The sequence below is a fragment of the Oryx dammah genome, unplaced genomic scaffold (assembly GCF_014754425.2).
Source record: "Oryx dammah isolate SB20612 unplaced genomic scaffold, SCBI_Odam_1.1 HiC_scaffold_8, whole genome shotgun sequence".
NCBI classification, from domain to species: domain Eukaryota; kingdom Metazoa; phylum Chordata; class Mammalia; order Artiodactyla; family Bovidae; genus Oryx; species Oryx dammah.
In genome coordinates, this window is record NW_024070192.1 from 14544944 (window position 1) to 14567241 (window position 22298).

General features: G+C 40.3%; 1 protein-coding gene across 1 annotated transcript; it reads left to right on the top strand.

Moving 5' to 3' along the window:
• The first annotated feature begins 36 nt into the window (after window positions 1–36).
• Window positions 37–17808, top strand: CCDC47 (coiled-coil domain containing 47). The gene is made up of 13 exons (XM_040244999.1): window positions 37–389; window positions 5426–5694; window positions 6123–6230; window positions 6736–6910; window positions 8494–8615; window positions 8905–8970; window positions 10754–10855; window positions 11059–11169; window positions 12068–12153; window positions 13447–13505; window positions 13803–13912; window positions 14145–14312; window positions 17213–17808. Exons 2-13 carry the CDS (start codon window positions 5431–5433, stop codon window positions 17291–17293), a joined length of 1452 nt encoding a protein of 483 aa, XP_040100933.1. The 5' UTR covers window positions 37–389; window positions 5426–5430; the 3' UTR covers window positions 17294–17808.
• Window positions 17809–22298: the final 4490 nt, after the last annotated feature.

Below are 22298 nucleotides of genomic sequence, written 5' to 3' on the forward strand. Positions count from 1 at the left end.
TGATGACAACTAGACTGAACCCTAGCGGAGAGCACTGGGATAGGCGCCGGCAGCTCCGGCCCAGGGGCGGTGCTTATGTAATTCTCCCGGCCGCCCCACCTCGCCTCATCTGGGCGGGGGAGCAGGCGGTTTCGCGCAGTCCCCAGCGCTGTGTCCCAGCCCCGTGCCGCGCGCAGGCGCGGGCCGGCCTCACGCATTCTACGTAACGGCTGGCGGAGGCTACGTTAAGAGTGGCGCGGCGTGACTGAGCTGCCTGGTCAGGCTGTGTCCTAGAGGCGTCGGGGCAGTGAAATCGCGTTGACCCGGCAGGCGGTGGCCGGGACCAGAGGCAAGCGGGATAGAGGCGGCGGCCGCAGGAGCAGTGGGCCGGGTTCTAGCCCCCAGTGCAGGTAGGGCGCGGGCCGTGACGCGCTGGTCGGTGGGGCCTGGCCGGGCCGAGCGGTGACGCTGAGTTGCGTGGCCTACCCGGGTCCCTATTCCTAGTCCAGCCTTTTGGTGACATGCTTCGATCCTCGCGCCTTCTCGCCTTACCGGATTTTCTTAAGAACATACCAGACTTTGTCCACCCCAAATCCCTGTTTTCTGTTGGGAGTTCTCTTTGGGGTGACTTTAACGGTTTTAGGCAACTTCCAGAACTCTGAGCAAATGCCAACCCGCAGAGCAAAGTTGGAGCGTGCAGCAAGAATAATGGAGCAGAGAACTAATTCTCCGTGTTGGGGAGAGATTAGACCCAGCTGATTTGACAGACAGAAGCAGCAACCTCGGTGGTGAATCTTCTCTGCAGGTTTCTAACATAAGACATTTTTATCCAGCGTGTGGAAGGAGACAGGCTGGAATGTCTCCATGATCTCCAGAAGCTTTAGGGTCTAGCCATTGTCAGAAAGGCCCACTCTAAAATGCCAACAAGGAATGATCTCCACACTTAACACTCATCTTTCGTTTTTAAGTCCTGACCCCAACCACAGCCCACTCCAGTATTCTTGCCTGGGAAATGCAATGGGCGAGGGGCTTGGCGCTACAGTCCGTGGGGTTGCAAAGAGTCGAACGTGACTTAGCGACTAAACCAACCGCTGAGATTGCGGAATAAGCTAGGAGAAGAAATCAGACAGGACTTGTCAGTGCTGGTGTGGCCTGTCCAGGGAGTCTTGGGTCTGCTCCTCCGGCAGGGTTTGTGCATTTGAGAAATGAGTTGACAGGTGCCTGCAGAGAGACTTCTGAGACTGAAGGCCAAAGCACAGATGGCTTGGATAATTTTAACCTAAATACCCTTAAAGGGGCTCTGTTACAGTGCTGAGTTATCTTAGAAGTGCTTCTGTGGTGTAAACATTCTAAGTGGAAATTCACAGACCTTTTGGCAGGCAGGCAGTCAGGCTGACTGTGCCAATATTAACCTGTAATACAGCTTCTCTATTTCAAAAGGTTTCAAACACGGATCTAAAAGGGAATACTAAAGATGAAGTATTTTCACATCTTACAGGGCGTTCATAAGGCACAGTGTAAGGAAGTAATAGGAACTGCTATTTATTGAGGGCCTTACATGTGCCAAGCACCTATCTCCTGTCACAGCCACTGTAGCCCTACGAGGCGTGGAGTGAATCGACCTCCCTTTTTTGTACCTGGGAAACAGGGATTTAAGTAGTTTGCCCAAGATCACACAGCTGGCAAATGGTAGAGCTGATGTTTTGTTTTGCTTTTATTTATTTATTTTTGGCTCTGCTGGGTCTTCGATACCGGGAGGGCTTTTCTCTGCTTGTGGTGCTTGAGCTTCTCATTGCAGTGGCTTCTCTTGTTGCCAAACAGAGGCTCTAGGACCTGTGGGCTTCAGTAGTTGCAGTTCCCAGGCTCTAGATCACAGGCTCAATAGTGGTGCCGCACTGGCTTAGTTACTCCAAGGCATGTGGGACCTTCTGGGATCAGGGATTGAACCCATGTCTCCTGCATTGGCAGGTGGATTCTTTACCACTGAGCCACCAGGTAAGCCCAGAGCTGATGTTTTAAAGCAAATCTTACTCCACCGACATAGGTGCTCCTTTTCATACTTTTTCCACTTTTGCCCATGAAGCTGAAGAGTGTTTGGAGACACAGCACAAACCTCTTCGAGACTGTTGTCAAGAAGGCATCTGTGTTTTCTTGTAAAATGTACCCTGGTGCTAACCGCAAAGATCAAGTGTTGGAAAGGATAGAATATTGACCTCTCCTCGGCAGCATTTCTCAAATCATTTGTGCCTTTCAAAATTTATGAACTTAGTCCGATTCTAAGACTATTGCTTGAGCAGCCATGAGTTGGAGGGTATTGGGCAATAGTCTTTGATAGTGAACCAATTTCCTTTATGAATTTATGGTGTTGTAAATATGAGATACAGAATATTCACAATGCCAGAGCACCTTGAGAGATTAGTCTGTACTCCCTTTTGCCACCCAGTCACTTAGTGCTCAGCTCCCTGCATCCTACACCAGTTCCTTGCAGTTGGCAATCATGACTTCTTCGTTAACATTTGGAAATTTTTGGTCCATATTTTACTTGAACTTTCTGCTGCAATTGAAACCTCTGTTTCCTGAGATGTGTTTCTCCTTTGGCTTCTGTAACATGATAGCACTTGAACCAAAGTCTCTTTTTTTCCATCCATCCCTTAGTTTCCCATTCTAATTCTCCCTACTACGCCCACTTTTTAGCTGTTACGATTAGTTTCAAGATGTTTTGGCCTTTTTTTCAAAAATCTAACTCTTCATACTCCCTGGGGATCTGATCCGTTCTCATACCATCTTATTTCCAGTTTAGGCTCATAGCCTGAACTCCAGGCTTATATTTCAAACTGCTTCTTTTTCTTCTTTTGTAAAATGTTACGATACCTTTTGAGATTAATTTATTGTCTCCCCCCCATTTTTTCCCCCTCCTTTGTTGTTCTTTATCTCAAGGACGACTTTGTCCAGCTGTTAATCAAGCCAAAACTTGGAATCACCCAGGATCTTCTTTTCCCACATTCTTTATGTTCAGTCCCTTTATGTTGACAAATACAGTTTTTAAATACCTGTCAAATCTATTTTCTTGTTCATTCCCAATAGCACTGCCAGTTCAGTCATGTTTTATCTTTGGTCTATCTCAGCCACTTCCAGTTTTTCCCACCTCAGGTGCCCTTCTCTGATTGTGTATGAGCTGTCAGGGTTACATTGCAGATCTGATTGTGGCACTCTGTTACTTAAATCCTTTAGCTAATTCTTATTATCCACATGTCTTAGTGTGGTGTTTAAATAAGAATCATCATGTTCTTGGGCTTTCCTGGTGGCTCAGTGGTAAAGAATTGGCCTGCCAACACAAGAGACTCAGGTTCATTCCTCAGGTTAGAAGATCCCCTGGAAAAGGGAATGACAGCTCACTCCAGTATTCTTGCCTGGGAAATCCCATTCTGGGAGAAGCCTGGTGGACTACAGTCCATGGGGTCTTAAGAGACTCAGACACAACTTAGCCACTAAACAGCAACGTCATCAAGATCTGGCCTGTGCTGGCCTGTTTAGCCTCCTTTATCCCATTTGGGTCTGCAAACCCAATGTTCTGTCATTCCAGACTTCTAAAATGTGCTGCTTCCTGCCTCTGTACTATAGCTGTTCAACACATTACAGTGCCTTTTCTTGAGTGCGAGAACTATCCTTTTATTTTGTAAAGAACATTTATTACAAAAACATCATAGAAAAATTAGAAAAATAGAAAAATCATGCAGAATGCCCATACTCCTATCATGCATAATAACTACTCTTTGTATGTAGATGTATGTATAACCTTCCAGACCTTTTTGTTTGAGTATTTGCTTCTAAAACAACATGGGTTGGGTTCTAACTTCATTCATTAATGAACAAAAAGTAAGCTTGTTTTTGTATATATGTATGATTTAACCAGTTTTAGATTTTTCCTATCATGCTGTAACACATATCCTTAAAGCTAGATTATCTTGGCATAGCATCTGAAACAGTGATGTGCTCATTGACAGTATGTTTGATTTGCTTTGGTAGGAGCATTTTATGAAAATCAGTGAAAGCCAGAGGGGTTTTTATGTTATTCTACAGGAACTGGTTAGCCTTCATTGGTTATTGAATCCTTATAAAACAATAGTCATGTCTGAGAAGAATAATGGTAGTTTTTAGAGAGAAGTAGGGAGAGAGTTGAGACAGGGAAGACCATTTAGAATAATACTGTACTTCTTGAGTAGGTGATGATAACTTGGGTTATCATGGTGGCTTTGGGAATCTAAGAAAGAAACACCAGAATTTGGTGACTGGTTAGATTTCAAAGGGAAAAGAAGATGAGAAATTAGGTATCTTGCTCTTTTCAACAAGTAAGAACTAGAAATATGGGACTGATACTAATATCAAAATAGAGAAATTCAAGTACCTGTTGATTTTGAGATGACTTTTGGGCAGGGTTAGAATGCAGCCTGAGAGGCAGGCTGTCTGTACAGTCTGCAAACTAAGAATTGTTTTTGCATTTTTAAAGGGTTTTTTTTTTTTTTTTAAAAAGAAGAATATGCAACAGAGATAGGTATGTGGCCCACAAAGCCTATGATATTTACTACCTGGTATTTATTATACTATACAGAAAAAGCTTGTAAGGCATCAAAATGGATGTGTCTGTTAGACATTTGGTGATGTAGGGCTGGTATTTAGATAAAAAGAGAGGAGGACTAGAAATACAGCCTAAATAGATTTGGTGGTTGAAATCTAGCTACTGTTCAAACTCTGTCTCACATGCACTTCCCTTTTTTGTAAAACCTTACACATTTGGTAAGATGATTTCATTATCCTTAATATTTTCATATCATTTGGCACATTTTGTTGCCAGTCAGATTTCATTATATGAAATGGGCCTGTTAATAAAGCTACTTCCTTCAGAGGGTTGTTAAGAGGATTAAATTAGTTGCTCTTTGTAAAGCCTGTAGGATAATGCGTAGCACTTTGTGTCTTAACCATTTGCTTTGTTGGTGATGATGATTTGCACATATAAAGTTGATTTAATGCTGAAGAGCTTTTCTATTTATGTATTATTTTTATTACAACTAATAAATAGTTGCATCTCATTCTTTTATTATTCCTCTTCCCAGTTTCTATATAAAACTTTTTATAGGCACTCAAAAAAAAAATGCTTCCTAAATACACAGCATAAATGGAAACGCAACCTAAAGGAATTAAATGACTTGTCCAAGATTTTACAGATAACTAGTGAGAGAGCCCAGACTAGAACCCAGGCCTCTTGAGCCTCACCTTATTGTTGTTTATATAATACTATCTGAAATGAGTAGTATTCAATAAGAAAAGTGGGAGAATCTTAGATTTATTTTTTAACTATTTACAAAATGTGATCAGTATATGTAGAAAAGCAGTCCATTTAGGGTTTTTTGGTTTTGTCTTTTTTTTTTTTTTTTGACTCATTTTTAAGGTGCAATGAAAGGCTTCCATGCTTTCTGTGTTGTCCTTTTGATATTTGGGAGCGTCTCTGAAGCCAAGTTTGATGATTTTGAGGATGAGGAAGACATCGTCGAGTATGATGATAATGACTTTGCTGAATTTGAGGATGTTGCAGAAGATTCTGTCACTGAATCTCCTCAACGGGTGATCACCACTGAAGATGATGAAGATGAGACCACTGTGGAGTTGGAAGGGCAGGATGAAAGCCAAGAAGGAGACTTTGAAGATGCAGATACCCAGGTAAAGCTGCTTTTTCACTGATTTCTCGGGAAATGAGAAGGATGGGACATGGTGTAACTAGCACTTAGGGAGACCTTTACTCTCTGTGTGTTCATTTTTATTCAGCAGGTGGAGCTCTTCTAAATGTTTGTGGTTCACTGCCACCTTTTATATTCAGCAAAGAATGAATTGTATTTTTCTCCTCTATGGAAAGCAGGGAAGGAGTGGGCTGGATGTGTATTGGTGTGTGGGTGGGTGGAAATTGTGTCATTTAGAACCCAGGGTTCAAATGCATGGAGAGTTGTCATTTGTTTAAAATATGTCATATCTCTGTGTCCTGTGCTTGCTGTTTTCATGTTCTGTTTTCCTCTACAAATGGTGCCTGTAAAAATGAGATAAAATGGCTTGTGACATTTATGGGGGAAACAGATTGTGCTTCGTTTTTGTAGGAGGGAGATACCGAGAGTGAACCATATGATGATGAAGAATTTGAAGGTTATGAAGACAAACCAGATACTTCTTCTAGCAAAAGTAAAGACCCAATAACAATTGTTGACGTAGGTATATAGATTTGAATCCGAAACTGACAAACAAAATATCTTGCTGTCATTAATCTCAGAAATATAATTAGTGACATGCAGCTGGCATCGATGTAATTCTGGGACCATGAAAGAGTTTGACATCAGTTCCTCTGATAACACTGTGCACATAGAGAAGCAACCCTGCGTTTTTATTTTAGCTTTCCTAGTTTTATCTCCCAAGGAATGAAGAGGATAGACTTTGGGTTTATTTGGGGGATGGGGCTCAGAATCAAGAAAAATACAGAGGGGTTTCCAGCTTTTCATCTCATTTGATTATCCTCAGATTTCCTTAAAGAATCTTTTCCAAAAATGACCTAGAACACCAAAATGGGCCATTTTTCGAAGTATAACCATATTCAGTGACAGTTATCTAAAGTGTCCACTTCCACGTATGGGTAGTCTCCCTCTCCTTCATCCCTTGAGTTAGCTTTGTCCTTCAAAGCCTCAGGCAATGTTAAATGGAATGACTGTCCTTCCTCAGGTTCCTGCGCACCTCCAGAACAGTTGGGAGAGTTATTATCTAGAGATTTTGATGGTGACTGGTCTGCTTGCCTACATCATGAATTATATCATCGGGAAGAATAAAAACAGTCGCCTAGCTCAGGCCTGGTTTAACACTCACAGGGAGCTTTTGGAGAGCAACTTTACCTTAGTAGGTAAGTTAAGCTAATGCAGGTCTAGCCACCTGCTGGAAAACTCCGTGGTAAGAACTGCTTCTTGTTCTCAGAATCAGCATCTAACTGCTTTCCTGCACTGTGAAGAGGATGCTTTTTTTCCCCTCTCTCAAGGATCCCTTTTTTGTTAGATTTTGCATAATGAATACATTGCATTTATGAAATAGTTTTCTCCTCTTTCATTATTCATCATTTGCTATGCAGCTTCCGATAGAATTGAGGTAATCAGTGTTACCAAAACAAGTTGATAAAAATCTAGCCAACAGCAAAGAGTTTTGACATTTTTGGTAGCTTGTGAAATGCTTTCAGTTCATCTTTTAGAAGTCCTTCGGAATTCCTTCAGGTTTTCGGCACTTTGGTTTGAGGTCCACTGCAGAGGTGTACTTAGCACGCATGCATGCAGAGGTGTATGCTGGAGTGCCTTCGAGGAGGCCCTGCATTGTGTGGAGCAGGGGATGAGGTGAACTCACCCCACCTCTGTTTGGCTTTAAACACTTTATTTCCCTTTGATAGTGAGCAAGTATCCCTCTCTTCTGCTCTTTAGCGGGACTGCGTACTATGTTTGCTGAGTGCTTTGCATACATACATTGTTTCTTATTCAATCTTTAGAACAAAATTTTCACTTGGATATAGTTTCTATTTTCCTAAAGAGGGAACTGAAGTCCAGAGATGTTAAAACTTGTCTAAGCTATTCAGTTGCAACCATGAGAACCTAGTCTACCTACTTCCAAGATCCATGCTTTCCACAATAGTATACTCTTTCAGTACTTCTTGACCTGAAAATTAGGAAAAATATAAGCAGCCCTTAATGTCTTCACTTCCTCTGATATGTTTTTAGTTGGTGTATCAGTCTGCTTTACCTTGTAAGGTTGGATACATTTTTTGGTACACTTAATGAATTAAATGAAGAGCAGAAATGACTAGAATTTTAGCTTTCTCTAGTTCTAAAATTGGAGAAGGAAATGGCAACCCACTCCAGTATTCTTGCCTGGAGAACTCGGTGGACAGAGGAGCCTGGTGGGCTACAGTCCATGGGGTCACAAAGAGTCGGACACAACTGAGTGACTTAACAATTTAACACACACTAGCTCTAAAATACAACTCTTATTACCGCTTTTATTTTGCTGCTGACTTGGATAAAGTTGCAGCAAACTTGGATAAAGTTAACTGAAAAGAGACAGAATGAGAGAGTGCTGACTAGTTAATATTTTTATTTAGTACATGGATTTTGTTTTAGTTGTTTCTTTTTAAAAAACTTTTGGCAGACACTTAAATTGACTTTGTTCCATTTTGTATCTATTCTTGAGATATTTATACTCCAAGCTGGATGTCATTAACTGATAAGGACTCGCAGATAATACTAGAGTCCATAATTTTGAATGGCGACAATAAGAAGTAAAAGGAATAATGCCCATCTCTTGTAATCTATGTGTAAAGTAGAGTTCTATAATATAGCAAAGTATTGCTCACCTAAAGTTACCACCATGTTGGGGTCAGAGTAGAAGAGAGTGTGGTGATTAGGCCCAACATTTCCAACGGATCATGGTAAGTGGTTTTACCCCCAGGGGATGATGGAACCAACAAGGAAGCCACCAGCACAGGAAAGCTGAACCAGGAGAATGAGCACATTTACAACCTGTGGTGTTCTGGCCGGGTGTGCTGTGAGGGGATGCTTATCCAGCTGAGGGTAAGTGGGGAACTTAAAATGAGATCTAAAAATCGTCTTTGGGGAATTACCTGGTGGTCTGGTGGTTAGGGCTCTGCGCTTCCACTGCAGGGGGCCTGGGTTCAATCCCTGGTCAGGGAGCTAAGATCGTGCAAGCTATGCAAGCAAATAACTAAGTATTGTCTTTTTACTGACTGGCTAATGTAGCGTGTTATTCTATAAAGCATGTGAGTTCCCTTCTAAGGTCTGTTCCTTATAGCAAGTAGAAGTTGCAATTGTTCTCTTGGGTTTCTTTTTTCTTGTTTTCTAGTTCCTCAAGAGGCAGGACTTACTGAATGTCCTGGCCCGGATGATGAGGCCAGTGAGTGATCAAGTGGTAGGTATCTGTCCCCTGGTTTTCTCTGTACAGATTGGCTTCTTCATGTCTTAGAGCTTGTTCCATTTCTTGCCTGGATTATACTTGGACTTTGTGACAACTCGTGTCCTTTGTCCCCTCCCAAATGGAACATTTTCTGTTTAGACAGATCATGTTGCACTCAGTGTGCAGCTAGCTGCAACTGGGGGTTTGGGGGTGACCCAGGAGCTACAAATAATATCTGGTTAATAAGGGCTGTATCAGTAATATACAATATTTTGTATATTTTTATTGGCTGAAACTCAATTGTTATTTAAAAGCTCTCTTTTTTGTGTTGCAAAACTGTTTGTTTATATACTTTTTCTAAAATGGCCACAGATGATTTAATCCACACATTTTTAGAGCCTCATCAATTAAAACTCAAAGGAGGAAGTTTTGCTGCATCGTCAGCATCTTTTTCATAGAAATTATTCTTTATTGTGTTGTGATAATCAGTTTTAGTTCTTTCCTGAGGTAGATTTAATCTTTGCTTTTCCTCTGAGCCAGGCAGCCTTTTACTGTTTTTTGTTGGTTTTTTTTTTTTTTCCCCCTGCAATGATAAACAACCTCAGCAAACAAGAAGTTCTTTGTATTTTTAAGCCCTTTTATCAGGACAGTTCTGCTTAAGATGTTACTTTGTGTAGTTTCCTCTCAGTGATCAAAGGGTAGAAAACCTTTTCTTTAGCAGCTGGCATCTTGTCAGATCTTTGCCATATCTCCTTCTGTTAACATTTCCTTCATCCTTATATATACTGGTATATTTTGAGCTAAACTTTTAAAGAGTTAATAAAAGGAATAGGACCATGTTTTACCATACCAGACTCTTCAGGCTTATAACTTTCTCTCTCTGGTCCAGGGTAGAGCGTTAAAAACTGTGTCACTTGCTTCTGGGGAGTTGCTGGCTTCCAGGGCTAGCAACCAGTTCTCTGACTCTGGATGCCAGCGGGGTGGCCAGCAATTCAGTTCAGTTCTGATACTGTCTACCTGGAGTTAGTGCCAGACCTACAAGTTAAAGGTCTCAGACCTACAAGATCGCCCACACTTCACAGGTCCCAGGCCACCAGACATCTGATTGCTCAGCTATGAATCTATAGAGTTCCCACAGCCTTCCCCTCAGGGTCAATAATTTGCTAGAATAGCTCACAGAACTCCGGAAAACACTTCACACTTGCCAGTATATTGTAGAGGATGAAGTTCAGGAGCAGCCAAATGGAAGAGAGGTGTGGGGCACAAGGTATGGGGGTGGGGTGATGCACAGAGCTGCCTTGCATCTGGAGCTTAGGCCCCTCTTCCCAGGGCCATTCAGGCTTTGGCAGAATTCAGCTCCCTGTGGTTGTAGGTTCCCATTTTCCTGCTAGTTGTTGCTGGGAACTGTTCTTAGCTCCTCGAGACCTTTCTCAGGCACTTGCCGTGTGGTCCGTCCGACTCCCACCCCTCCCTCCCCTCCACCTCCCTGTCCCACTCCATTGCCCTTTCACACTTTGACTCTTTCTTTAAGTAGGGCCCAGTCCCTTCTGAGGACTCCCTTGGTTATGTCAGTCCACCTGGGGTGGGCGGCGGTGTCCCTTTTGGTTAACTCAGTCAGCTGATTAGGGACCATCTTCCAAGTAACACAATATCATGGGCGCAATAATACCACATTCCCAAGTCCTGCTCATATTCAAGGGGAAGATGTGGCAGTCGGCAGTAATCTTGGAGGCTCTCTTAGAAATCTGCCTATCATAGAACCTCATAGGTGAGGGTTTTTTTGTTTTTTTTTTTTAAGCAAATAAAAGTAACTATGAATGATGAAGACATGGATACCTACGTGTTTGCTGTTGGTACTCGGAAAGCCTTGGTGCGACTACAGAAAGAGATGCAAGATCTGGTATGTCAGGTTCTTCTAACTCAAATGATATGTAGAAACGGTGTCTCTTTATTACATAAAAGTTCAACTTCAGGGCATAAGATAATTATATGACTTGACCAGTTGTATCACTTTGAAACAGGTCAGTACCTATTCTCTTGAGAAAAGAAGTTCCTGTGCATCATAAAATATCGTGTCTTACTTTCAACCGCTTTTTCCTCTAGAGTGAGTTTTGTAGTGACAAACCCAAGTCAGGAGCGAAGTATGGACTGCCTGACTCCTTGGCCATCCTATCAGAGATGGGAGAAGTCACAGACGGAATGATGGACACAAAGGTAAAGACAGTAGAAACATACATTTGCAGACCTTGGCCATGTACAGGGCAGTCTCCCTGAAAGTTACACTGTAAAAATTAACCATTTTATCTTCCTTTCCCACACAACCATTGAAATACCTTCCTTAAACCCTAGACTCACTTGTCAAAAAGGCAATTTTATTAGCCAAGAAGTTCTCTCTAAACCAAGAATCAGTTGTCCCTAGGATTGCTAATGGCATTCAGGCTTTTTGGAAAAGAACTACAACTTTCATCCTTATCACCATGTCATTTAGTACTTTTTAAAAAAAGTTTCAGTTAGAATAGAAAATGGGTATAGGGATTTCCCTGGTGGTCCAGTGGCTAAGACTTTGTGCTCCCAATCCCCAGGGGGCCTGACTTCAATCCCTGGTCAGGGAACTAGATCCCACACGCCAGAACTAAAGATTCTGCATGCAGCAATTAGGACTTGACACAGCCAAATTAAAGAAATAAACTATTTTTTTTTCTCTTGGTCGTATATGGTAGCAGCACATCTTACTGTCATAAAAATATAAGATAGCTGAAAGACAGTTCTAAATGTAAGTTCTGGGTAATATGGTTGTGAAGAATCCCTGAAGATAGTTTAGATTTTATGTTCATGCTTTCATTTGTATTTTTCTTTGTGTTTTTTTTTGGGGGGGTGGGGTATGGTTGCTTTTTTCATTTGTATTTTGAACGTTATTTTGGATGAATTTTCAGTTGCTCAGTAGGAAGACTTTTGATCATTGGTGTGACTAAAAAAGGTACTAGTTTCATTGTAAAGCTTTAGGCTTCATGACATCGTGCAAAAGTAAGGAGGATTAAAGAATGAATATCTTTATGAAAAAAGGGAGTTGTATCAAGCCTACTTTAAAAAAAAATACTTTTCTTTATTTCAGATGCTTCACTTTCTTACACACTATGCTGACAAGATTGAATCCATTCATTTTTCAGACCAGTTCTCTGGTCCAAAAATTATGCAAGAGTACGTATGAGATAAAAATATTGATCAGTTTTCTTCACTAGCTTTCTGTGTTGAAATACCTGCAAGGTGCTTCTGCAATTACCCTTCCCAAATGAGTTTTCCTTTGCTTTGACTGCATGCGTTGTGAAGGTAATTGAAAACCTATGGGAAACAATCAAATAAGCCCCCTCTGTTTGCATGTGTCACTGCACGTATGCATCACCCACTCGGTGAGGTAAAGGAGAGTCTTACAGACTGGCTGGTACTAAGAAAATACAACTAGTAATCTCTGTCGTTTATAGTCTAGGGTGTTTGTTTTTTTTTTTTAATTTATGATGTGAATCTGTCATGTCTGACTTGTGTTTGCTTGATTGCAAATGTAAGCATTTTATAACTCATGGCCTTTCCTGGCTTCCTTCTTTAATGGTTGGGTGAATATATTCTTTCTAGTATATTATCAATGCTTGTAAAGTTTCTGGCTTTATAAAAAACATTGTTCAGACATACATATTCAGGACTTAAATTTGATGTTTGATTTCACATCTGGTCTCAGGAGAGCACACTTAAGTTTACCCTTGGTGTAGAATTGGTTCTGACCTAAATTTTTGGCTAAGGACTGTGGAATTGAGTATAGTTAAAAAAGCCAGTTTGGATTTTAGTTTTGTATCAAAATCACCAAGATAATCAAAATTGCTTATGCCTCTAGATAGTATTACATCATCCTTACCTTGCTCAATTCAGTAATAATACTGTGGGCAAAGTATCACATTGCGGATTCATGGAGCTTCTTATATGGGGTGGGGGTATGGAAGGTTGAAAGTCAAAGATTACAAGAGGAATCTTTGGTGAGTCAGAAATGAATTATTATATGCTACAGTAGATTATTTCTAAATTTATTCTGATCCTGACTCAAAAAAATAGCCTTCATTATAGGAAGATAGATAAAGAGTTGGAAATAAAACTTAAAATCCATCAAAATAAAACGGTTTTAAAATATGGGCCTCATACTTAAATATAGGCTCATTTCTGGCTCCCCAGGTGAGATGAAATATATCCTGCCTGGAGGGGACATCACTGGAGGTGTTCAATGATAGGATAAAGATCACTTGGGAAGGCATCCATCAGATAGACGAGAGGACCAGATGACCTGTAAAGCTCCTTCAGTCTCTGAGATTGTATTTGACTTGGGGATGCCAAGACAAATACTGTGCTGATTATTTGCAGGTATCTGTTCATCTAAGTGAACTGTGTGACTTATGTGCATGGAAAGTCTCTCTCTTATGTTCTTCTAAATAGGCTTTTCTTTTATGACAGGGAGGGTCAGCCTTTAAAGCTGCCTGATACTAAGAGGACACTATTGTTTACATTTAATGGTAAGTATTCTGCTTCCTAAGTTCTTTGTTTTCTGTGAGATGATCTTACGGAGAATATGGCTTCTTTCTAAAAGATAGCAATAAAAAACTACAATAAAACTAACCCCATACCAGCATCTTGGTTATTAGGTTTCTTCAATAAGAGATCCTTGTATATATTTTAATTTCTATTTACTGCTGCATTTTAGCTGTCTAAGAAACTTGGAGAAAGGAGCCTATTAATATTAAAAGAAAAAGTTAATACCAGAAGTCTGAATGCTGCCATTAACTCAAAAGGAAAATGGTTTTGTTTTCCAGTGCCTGGCTCAGGTAACACTTACCCAAAGGATATGGAGGCTTTACTACCCCTGATGAACATGGTGATTTATTCTATTGATAAAGCCAAAAAGTTCCGACTCAACAGAGAAGTAAGACTTTATTTTTATTATAAGTTGGAGCCTCTTTTTGTTGTTTCCCTCCCCCTGTTGGGGGGCAGCAGGGAGGAGGGGGTCATCTTTTGCTTATTTCAGTGATTTTATCTTTGCTAACTGGCTTGAAACTGCTCGGTGGGGGTGGTTTTATGAAAGAATACTGCATGGGATTTTGTTTCTGCTGGACTGAAATGGATTTTTGATGAATTGCTTTGTTTCCTGGGGAAAGGGCAAACAAAAAGCAGACAAGAACCGAGCTCGAGTGGAGGAGAACTTTTTGAAGCTGACACACGTGCAGAGGCAGGAAGCAGCCCAGTCCCGGCGGGAGGAGAAGAAAAGAGCCGAGAAGGAGCGAATCATGAATGAGGAGGATCCCGAGAAGCAGCGCAGGCTGGAGGTAAGACAGACTTTTCTTATTGCTGCCGTAAAACCTTTATAAAGGGATGCCTGTTGGCGCCATCTTGGCTGTGAAATGTAATTCTGTGTAGGAATGTGCACAGGCTAAAAGCTTAGCATTTTCTCAACATTTGGGACAGTTAGCAATATAAAAAAAAAAGGAGGAATAATCTTCCCTGTTCAAACCGTGTTAGACTGAGTCTCGATCCTGGTGAGTGATATGAATTATTCTGTTCCCAGCACAAGCCCTTTCTGAAAGTTCCACTATCATCTTTCAGGCCAAACACGTACTGAGGTAGAAAGAAATTAGGACTTAAGCCAACACATGCACCTACAGTCCAAATAAACTTGTTTTATAAAATTTCTATTTTGATTATAGATTAATCTAATATTTTTTCTTTGCATTTTGTTTTTTATTTTATACACAGAATCTCAAACTTAAGAGTTGCTTTTGTTTTAGGATTTTTAAAAAATTTATGTTTAATTGGAGGATAGTTGTTTTACAATATCATGTTGGCTTCTTCCATACAACACCACGAATCAGCCAGAAGTATCCGTGTGTCCCCTCCCTCTTGAGCCTCCGTCACCCCGTCGCACCCCTCCAGGATGTCACAGTACCACCCTCAGCGCCCTGTGTTATACAGCGACTCCCCACTAGCTGCCTGGTTTACATGCGATAATGCATGTTTCAGGGCTACTCTCTCAATTTGCCCCACCCTCTCCTTACCCTGCTGTGTCCACAGCCTGTTCTCTGTGTCTCTGTCTCTATTCCAGCCCTGAAAATAGGTTTGTCAGTACTATATTTCTAGATTCCATATATGTGTGTTAATATATGAAATTCTTTTTTTTTCTGATTTCTATCTGTATAACAGGCTCTGGGTTCATCTACCTCACTAGAACTGACTCAAATGCTTTCCTTTTTATGGCTGAGTAATACTCCATTGTATATATGTCCCATAATTTCTTTATCCATTCATCTGTTAATGGACATCTAGGTTGCTTCCATGTACTAGCTATTGTAAATACTGCTGCAATGAACATTGGGGTACATATTTTTTTTTTTTCAGTTATGGTTTTCTCAGGGTATATGCCCAGTAGTGGGATTGCTGGGTCATATGGTGGTTTTATTCCTAGATTTTTAAGGAATCTGCATACTGTTCTCCATAGTGACTGTATCATTCTACATTCCCACCAACAGTACGTGAGGGTTCCCTTTTCTCCACACCCTCTCCAGCATTTATTGTTTGTAGATTTTTTCATGATGGCCATTTTGACCAGTGTGAGGTGATGCTTCACTGTGGTTTTGATTTGCATTTCTCTAATAATGAGTGATGTTGAGCATCTTTTCATGTATTTGTTGGCCATCTTATGTCCTCTTTGGAGAAATGTCTGTTTTTAGGTTGTGGAATGTTGTGTTTCAAACATTAGCATGTTCTCATATTTTGTGAATTAAGATGCCATAGTCCAGCTGTAAAATTTTAAACCTTGTAAATGCTAGTCAAAAGAAGAGAAAAACAGAGTACTGAGAAATGCAAACTTTAATGAGAATAACCTCAAGGATTGAAGAAAATACTTGGAAGTGGAGGAGGCAAGCTGCCAAGAAAAAGTGAGCCCTCGTATGGTGCTTTAGTTGCCAAGAAGAGTCATGCCATTGAGTGAAGTAACCAGAATACCACAGGCCTCCTCTCATCCTACTTATTCTTATCATTTTTTTGTTTGATTTGGTTTGGTTTAGTTGATGGATATTTTTCCCCTGAAAATAGAGCTCTGTGTTTGTGCAATCTTCTTTATAAATATAATTGGCTTTTTAATAGATACACAGGAAGAATCTACATGGACTCATTAATAGATAATGCCTTTCATTTTTCTATTAAAAAAAAAAAGTTCTCCAAATATTTCTAGGGTTTGAAACTATTAATAGGCTTAAGAAAAAGGGGGACCCAGAACTTAAGTCAGATTGCAAGTTGCTTGTAGGTATAAACCATGTATTTTTTTTAGAACCACCACTTTGTAATATCTAGGCCTAGTTATCTTATGAGAAGATCCAATGAATTAAATGGGAAAGGAGCTTACCCCCTTCCCCCCAACAAAAAAAAAAATTCTGTAATGAATTTCTGGCTTGAATGGCTCATGTATACATATGATCTTGACTTTTTTGCCACTGCTGGTGGAGCTTTGCTTGTTTTGTTTTGTTCCATATTTAATTTGAAAAATGTAGAGAAACATATACACAGATACTGGGACTTCCCAGGTGGCGCTGGTGGTAAAGAGCCTACCTGCCAGTGCAGGAGACTCAAGAGATATCGGTTCAGTCCCTGGTCAGAACGATCCCCTGGAGAAGGGGATGGTGGCACACTCCAGTATTCTTGCCTAGGAACTCTCATGGACAGAGCAGCCCAGCAGGCTACAGTCCATGGGGTCACAAAGAGTCAGACACGACTGAAGTGACTGAGCACACGCTCAAGCAGACTCCTAATTCCTAAATAAAAATGTGATAAAAATTCTCAATCAGACATTATGGATTGAAAGGTGTTGGGCTCGGGTGTAAAGGCTATGCTAATAAGAGATTTATAATTAATAACCTGATCAAACAAGGTCTTAAGGTTTTCTGAACTGAAATACAAATCCTTTGCAGATACATATGTTATGATGAAAGTTGGGCTACTGTTTCTTGTATTTGGGAAAAATCAAAATAACGGTCTAATTTCGCTCTAAAGATTTTAGTTACCTTTACTTCAAGTTAGTTTTCATTAACCAACATACATATTAGCAATTCTTATAACTATCTTCTGAAATGTTATTTGTGGTGTTAGCCTAAACAGTATAGGCAGAATTCAGTTCTGATTTTTTTTTTTTTAACAAGTACTTAAATCTTAGTTTGGATTCCCTCTTTCTCTTTAGGAAGCTGCTTTGAGGCGTGAGCAAAAGAAATTGGAGAAGAAGCAAATGAAGATGAAACAAATCAAAGTGAAAGCCATGTAATAGCCATCCCAGAGAGCTAAGTCCTAATGCCACCTTTAAGTTCAAAATTCACAGGAAACAAAAGCTACCAGTTCATTTCTCATCTTAAAGTTTCCCAGTGACTGAGAATTTCCTTATTTCATCACCTGTTCTGTTTTGGCTTGGAGTTTTACAGAGGTTATAGATACATTGGAAGGAGTCTATTTCACTCATTTTCTTCCAGATAATCAAATTATTTTGATTATTTTATAAAAGGAATGATATATGAAATCTGTGTAGTTTTAAAACATTTTAAAATTACAACATGAATCATCAGTACTTTTAGTGCTTGATATTTGAAGAAATATCATGAAATTTATAGATATATCATTAGATTGTTGCTTTTTTGTTTAAGCTAGGCAGTTGAAATGGCAATGAAGATTGACTATAAACCAGAATTCCAGAAATAATAATTGGAATTACACAATAAACATTTCTTGGTGTTCTCTTCTGTGTCTACATTAAACTTGTGAAAAAAAATAAAATTTAGAACACTGTATGTGGTATTGAAATTTCAGGGACTCAACAGTCTAGTTCAGTATATGTTTATAGGTGGGAGGTGCTTACGACAGTATCTAGGATATCTGTAGGCTTTAGGATACTTACGTATACATGGAAACTTCTAGGATAGGAAGAATAGGAGCACGGTTTTCTCCTTACCTGATACAGTGAGCTCATGACAATGTGAATGCTGTATTTTAAGTGGCTGTATGTTTTCTTGAGTAAGAAATGCATGAAAAATTACCTGCTTCGCCTCAGTGAGATCAGTGGTCTGCGTGAAGTCAACAGACGTTCTCCTTGGTTGCTGCAGCCTGTCGGATGTTCATGGAGAAGCTCTGTACTCTGTTATGGCTGTGTCCCTGTGCTTCTCCTTCTGCTTTTCTCTCTTCCACCGTTGAGGCTGGGTATATTTCTTCAAAGAAGTAGCCATGAATATGCATACTTTTTAACCTGAGCTTTCCTAAACTACAGAGAGTTCTTCCTGCCTCTTGAGGAAGGAACTCTTGGGGGAGGGGCCCATCTGTTCTGCACGAGCATTTAGCTTGTTCAGATCTCTGCATTTTATAAATGCTTCCTACTGAGAAAGCATTTTTTTAAGTCATTGCTTGTACCAGGTAATTTTTGCTGGGGCTGGGAAAGGGTTGGGTTTTTTGTGGGAGAGGGGTGGGTGGGTACTTTTTGTTGATGCTTTATGTGCCAGTGGGTTCCGAGGCAATAACAAGTTGCTGTGAAAACAGCATGTGCTGCTGCCTTTTTAACTGCATGGAAACTCTCCACATGGGTTTTTCTCTGGGTCAGTGAAGAAATGTGTAAGCTGGGAGATGCAAATGTAATTTTTTTTTTTAACAGTTCATGAAATTAAGTTATTAAAGATAACAAAAATGAGATAAAGTTGAATTACTTAATGCTATATAATTCTCAAATTAGCCTTGTTTTACAAACCTTTAACCTGCATTTTAGAAATCAAAGTTGATATGCTTAGCTATCTTTTGATTAATAAAAGCTTTCTTAAAGTCCCACACATTTGGACCATGGCAGCTAATTTTGTAATTTAAGCATTAATATGAACTACCTATGGACATATATTAAACTAATTGACAAAAGTCTCAGAGTGCCGCCTTTACTTTTCTGGGGTTTCCCTACAAGAGTATAAGCCCATAGGAATGTCCTTCTTGTTCAGTAAAAGTCAGCACTGAAATGCTTTTCCCTCAAAAGAGTTGGCATTGACAGTAATCCTTTTGTCGTTTAGTTGCTAATTCGTGTCCAGCTCTGTGATTCCCTGGACTGCAGCACACCAGGCTTCCCTGTAATTGTTAGCAGGTTTTGGTTTTGGAGTTGGTTTTGTTTCTTGGCCTTGCTACACAGTTTGCAGGATCTTAGTTCCCCAACTGAGGATCAGACCCATGCCCTTGGCAGCAAAAGCATGGAGTCCTCACCACTGGACCCCCTCCTAATTCCCACCAGGTTATAGAATGTTTTCTATTTTTAGAGCCCTATTAATAGGCTTCTCCCCCAAAGTCCCCCACTAAAGTTAAGACCCCATTGTCTCTCCTGTGACTGAGAGGACAAAGAAAGGAGAATGTTGTTGACTGTCACATGTTAGAAAACCACTAAGCCTTCCAGTCTTGTCTGCATTGCCTGGGCATTTAGCAGTACCACAACAAGTGCTGGACTGGAAGATAAAGACTTGGGTTTTAGTGCCAGCAAAACCAGTTACTAATCCTTTGACTTTGGGTAAGTCACTAACCTCTTTGAGTCTCGTTTTTCCTTCTACAAAGTAAGGATAGTAATTATTTTCTCTACCTGCCTCACATGTAGATCAACACCAAGAGGTAATACGTGCAAAATTCTCCTGTAAATGATAGCACTATAAAAGTGTATCATCTAGGTTTATTCTCCAAGTGGTGTATTTTTGCTTTATTCTGTTTTGCTTTTCTTTCTCTCAGTGGAAACCAAGCAGATCCTTTCGGAGTTCTCTAAGTTATAGATATAACGTGTGTCTACACAAAACATGACAGCTTATTTGGGGTAGGGGGCGGGTAGTTTACAATTCTGTTTCCTTAATGATAGAACCTTTCCTTGTCAGGCACCAATGTGAAACTTTTCTTTAAATGGGACAATTGGCATTCTCATTCCACCCATCCAATGGGAATTGGAAATGAGAAAATATTTAGAGCAGTGTTGTACAGGGACCTATTGGTTTTGGTGCAAGGGACGAAATACTGTACTTTATCATTCCAAGCTTCTTTTTCTTTAAGTTCTGGCCTCTACTCATTGTAAATAATTTGAAAAGAGATAAGAGAGAGGAGACAGTTACACTCGTAAGTGGCTTCTATTACAGACTGCTAAAACAATAGTGAAAAATACTGCTTTTCTTAGTTTCTGAAATTTGGTGATGGGCCAAAGATTTATTTATTTGCATTTGGATAAGTGTGATGGTTTTATCTTTGTGCAAGTTGAATGTCATCATCTCAGCAGTGACCTGAGAAATGATACAAATTTCAGAAAAGAGTTTTATGTTTTTTTAAATGGCAATCCACTCCAGTGCTATTGCCTGGAAAATCCCATGGACAGAGGAGCCTAGTAGGCTACAGTCCATGGGGTCGCAAAGAGTCGGACACGACTGAGCGACTTCACTTAAAAGGAAGAACTTCATGTCTATTGCTGTATTGCTTTTAATGGATATTACTAGGTTTTACTTTCATCTTTTAAAATTAATTGTCCTCTTTAATTCCACCTATTTGCTTTTCCAAATAGTGTAACTTTTGTTTCTTTAAAAGACACCCAGGCCTTTTAAAGTATTTAGTTCCATATAAGTATTTAGGTTATTTGTTGTATCAACTTTGCTTTCCTATCACATTTTCAACTTAAATGCTTAAATAGCTTTCTGTTGCTTTTTTCTTGCATGGACTTACATTACTTACCAAGGTTGAAGCATAGCTAGAATTGAAGCCAGTTTTCTGCTTCAGGAAAGAGCTCTGGGTTTGTGGGTTGCGACCCAGGTGCTTCGTAGTGCTGTAACAAGTCTCTTTCCTCATCTGTAAGTGGGCATCATCCACTCTCACCTTTCTGAAATGCCTGTTCAGAGGATCATATTAGATCATAGGTATAAAGTTCTCAGGACTTCCCAGGTGCCGCTAGTGGTAACGAACCCGCCTGCCAATGCAGGAGACACAAGAGATGCAGGTTTGATTCCTTGGTCTGGAGGAAGGCATGGCAACCCACTCCAGTATTCTTGCCTGGAGAATCCCAGGGACAGAGGAGCCTAGCAGGCTACAATCCTTAGGGTCGAAGAGTCTAAGACACGACTGAAGCAACTTAGCACACATAAAGTGCTTAGACATATAAAATGCTCTATAAATTAAATAATGCTGCTCTCTTGTTAAACTACACATCATAAGCACTTCCAGCTGTCTTTCGAGTATTCTAGGCAATTAGTTCTGTTGTTCCCACAGTTAATTTATGTGCTATCTTGAAGAGGGCATTGTAGTCAGTGCTCATCAGTCCCATCTCCATTCCTCTGGACTTCAAGCAGATTTCAGAAGGCTCCAGAAATCTTGAAGCGTTCTAGCCCTTACTATACATAAGTGAGAAGCATTACGGAGCTTGTGCACCCCAGAACTCTTAAGTTAAAAGAAGACACTGAGTTTGTACACCTTAAAAATTGGCCTTTCATTACACCAGTTTTCTAAGTTATCTGCATTTAGGAGACCTTTCTGCAAGGAAATTTGCTCCTTTAAACAGTCTAGGCAGAAGATTCTCAAACTAGCTTTTGTGGGCAGTCATGAAGATGGTGAGACCTTGTAGCCCCCTTGACCAACTGACATCCAGCTAGAAAATGATGTAGCTACAGGGCTGGGTATCAGATGGGAAGTACTTCTGTATTTAAATTCCCTATCCTGGTGGCTGCATTAAATTTGGCATCTTTTCAGGCACTGACTCCTCTAGTACTCATTTTCAAAGACTACATGGCAAAGGGGACAACCGAGGATGAGATGGCTGGATGGCATCACGGACTCGATGGATGTGAGTCTGAGTGAACTCCGGGAGATGGTGATGGACAGGGAGGCCTGGCGTGCTTTGATTCATGGGGTCGCAAAGAGTCGGACACGACTGAGCGACTGAAATGAACTGAACTGAACTGAACATGGCAAAATGATCTTTTCCAAAGAACATCACAAGGATTTTACTTCACTTTCTGCTACTATCTTGCTTTGTCAATTTACTAAGTTCGCTGCTGGGTAAGGATCTTATTTGATAATGAGAGAATAGTGAGAATATTGCTTGGGAATGCTAAAGCAATAGATAAGATCAGACTGATGTGTGTAAAATTCAGTAAGATCCTGAGATGTACTGGAAAAAGTTCACATTGACTTAGGCATCAAATTTCCACCAGTCCGTTTGAATGTAGGTGAACTCACCCATCTTGGAAGTTAGGTATAAATCTGTGTCAAGGATCTTAGCCAGGAAGGGCTAGTGTTCATTA

Coding starts and splice junctions, on each gene's coding strand:
- CCDC47 (XM_040244999.1), top strand. CDS start 5,431: ATGAAAGGCTTCCATGCTTTCTGTGTTGTCCTTTTGATATTTGGGAGC. Junction 6,231..6,735: donor ACCCAATAACAATTGTTGAC/GTAGGTATATAG, acceptor GTCCTTCCTCAG/GTTCCTGCGCACCTCCAGAA. Junction 11,170..12,067: donor ACGGAATGATGGACACAAAG/GTAAAGACAGTA, acceptor TCTTTATTTCAG/ATGCTTCACTTTCTTACACA.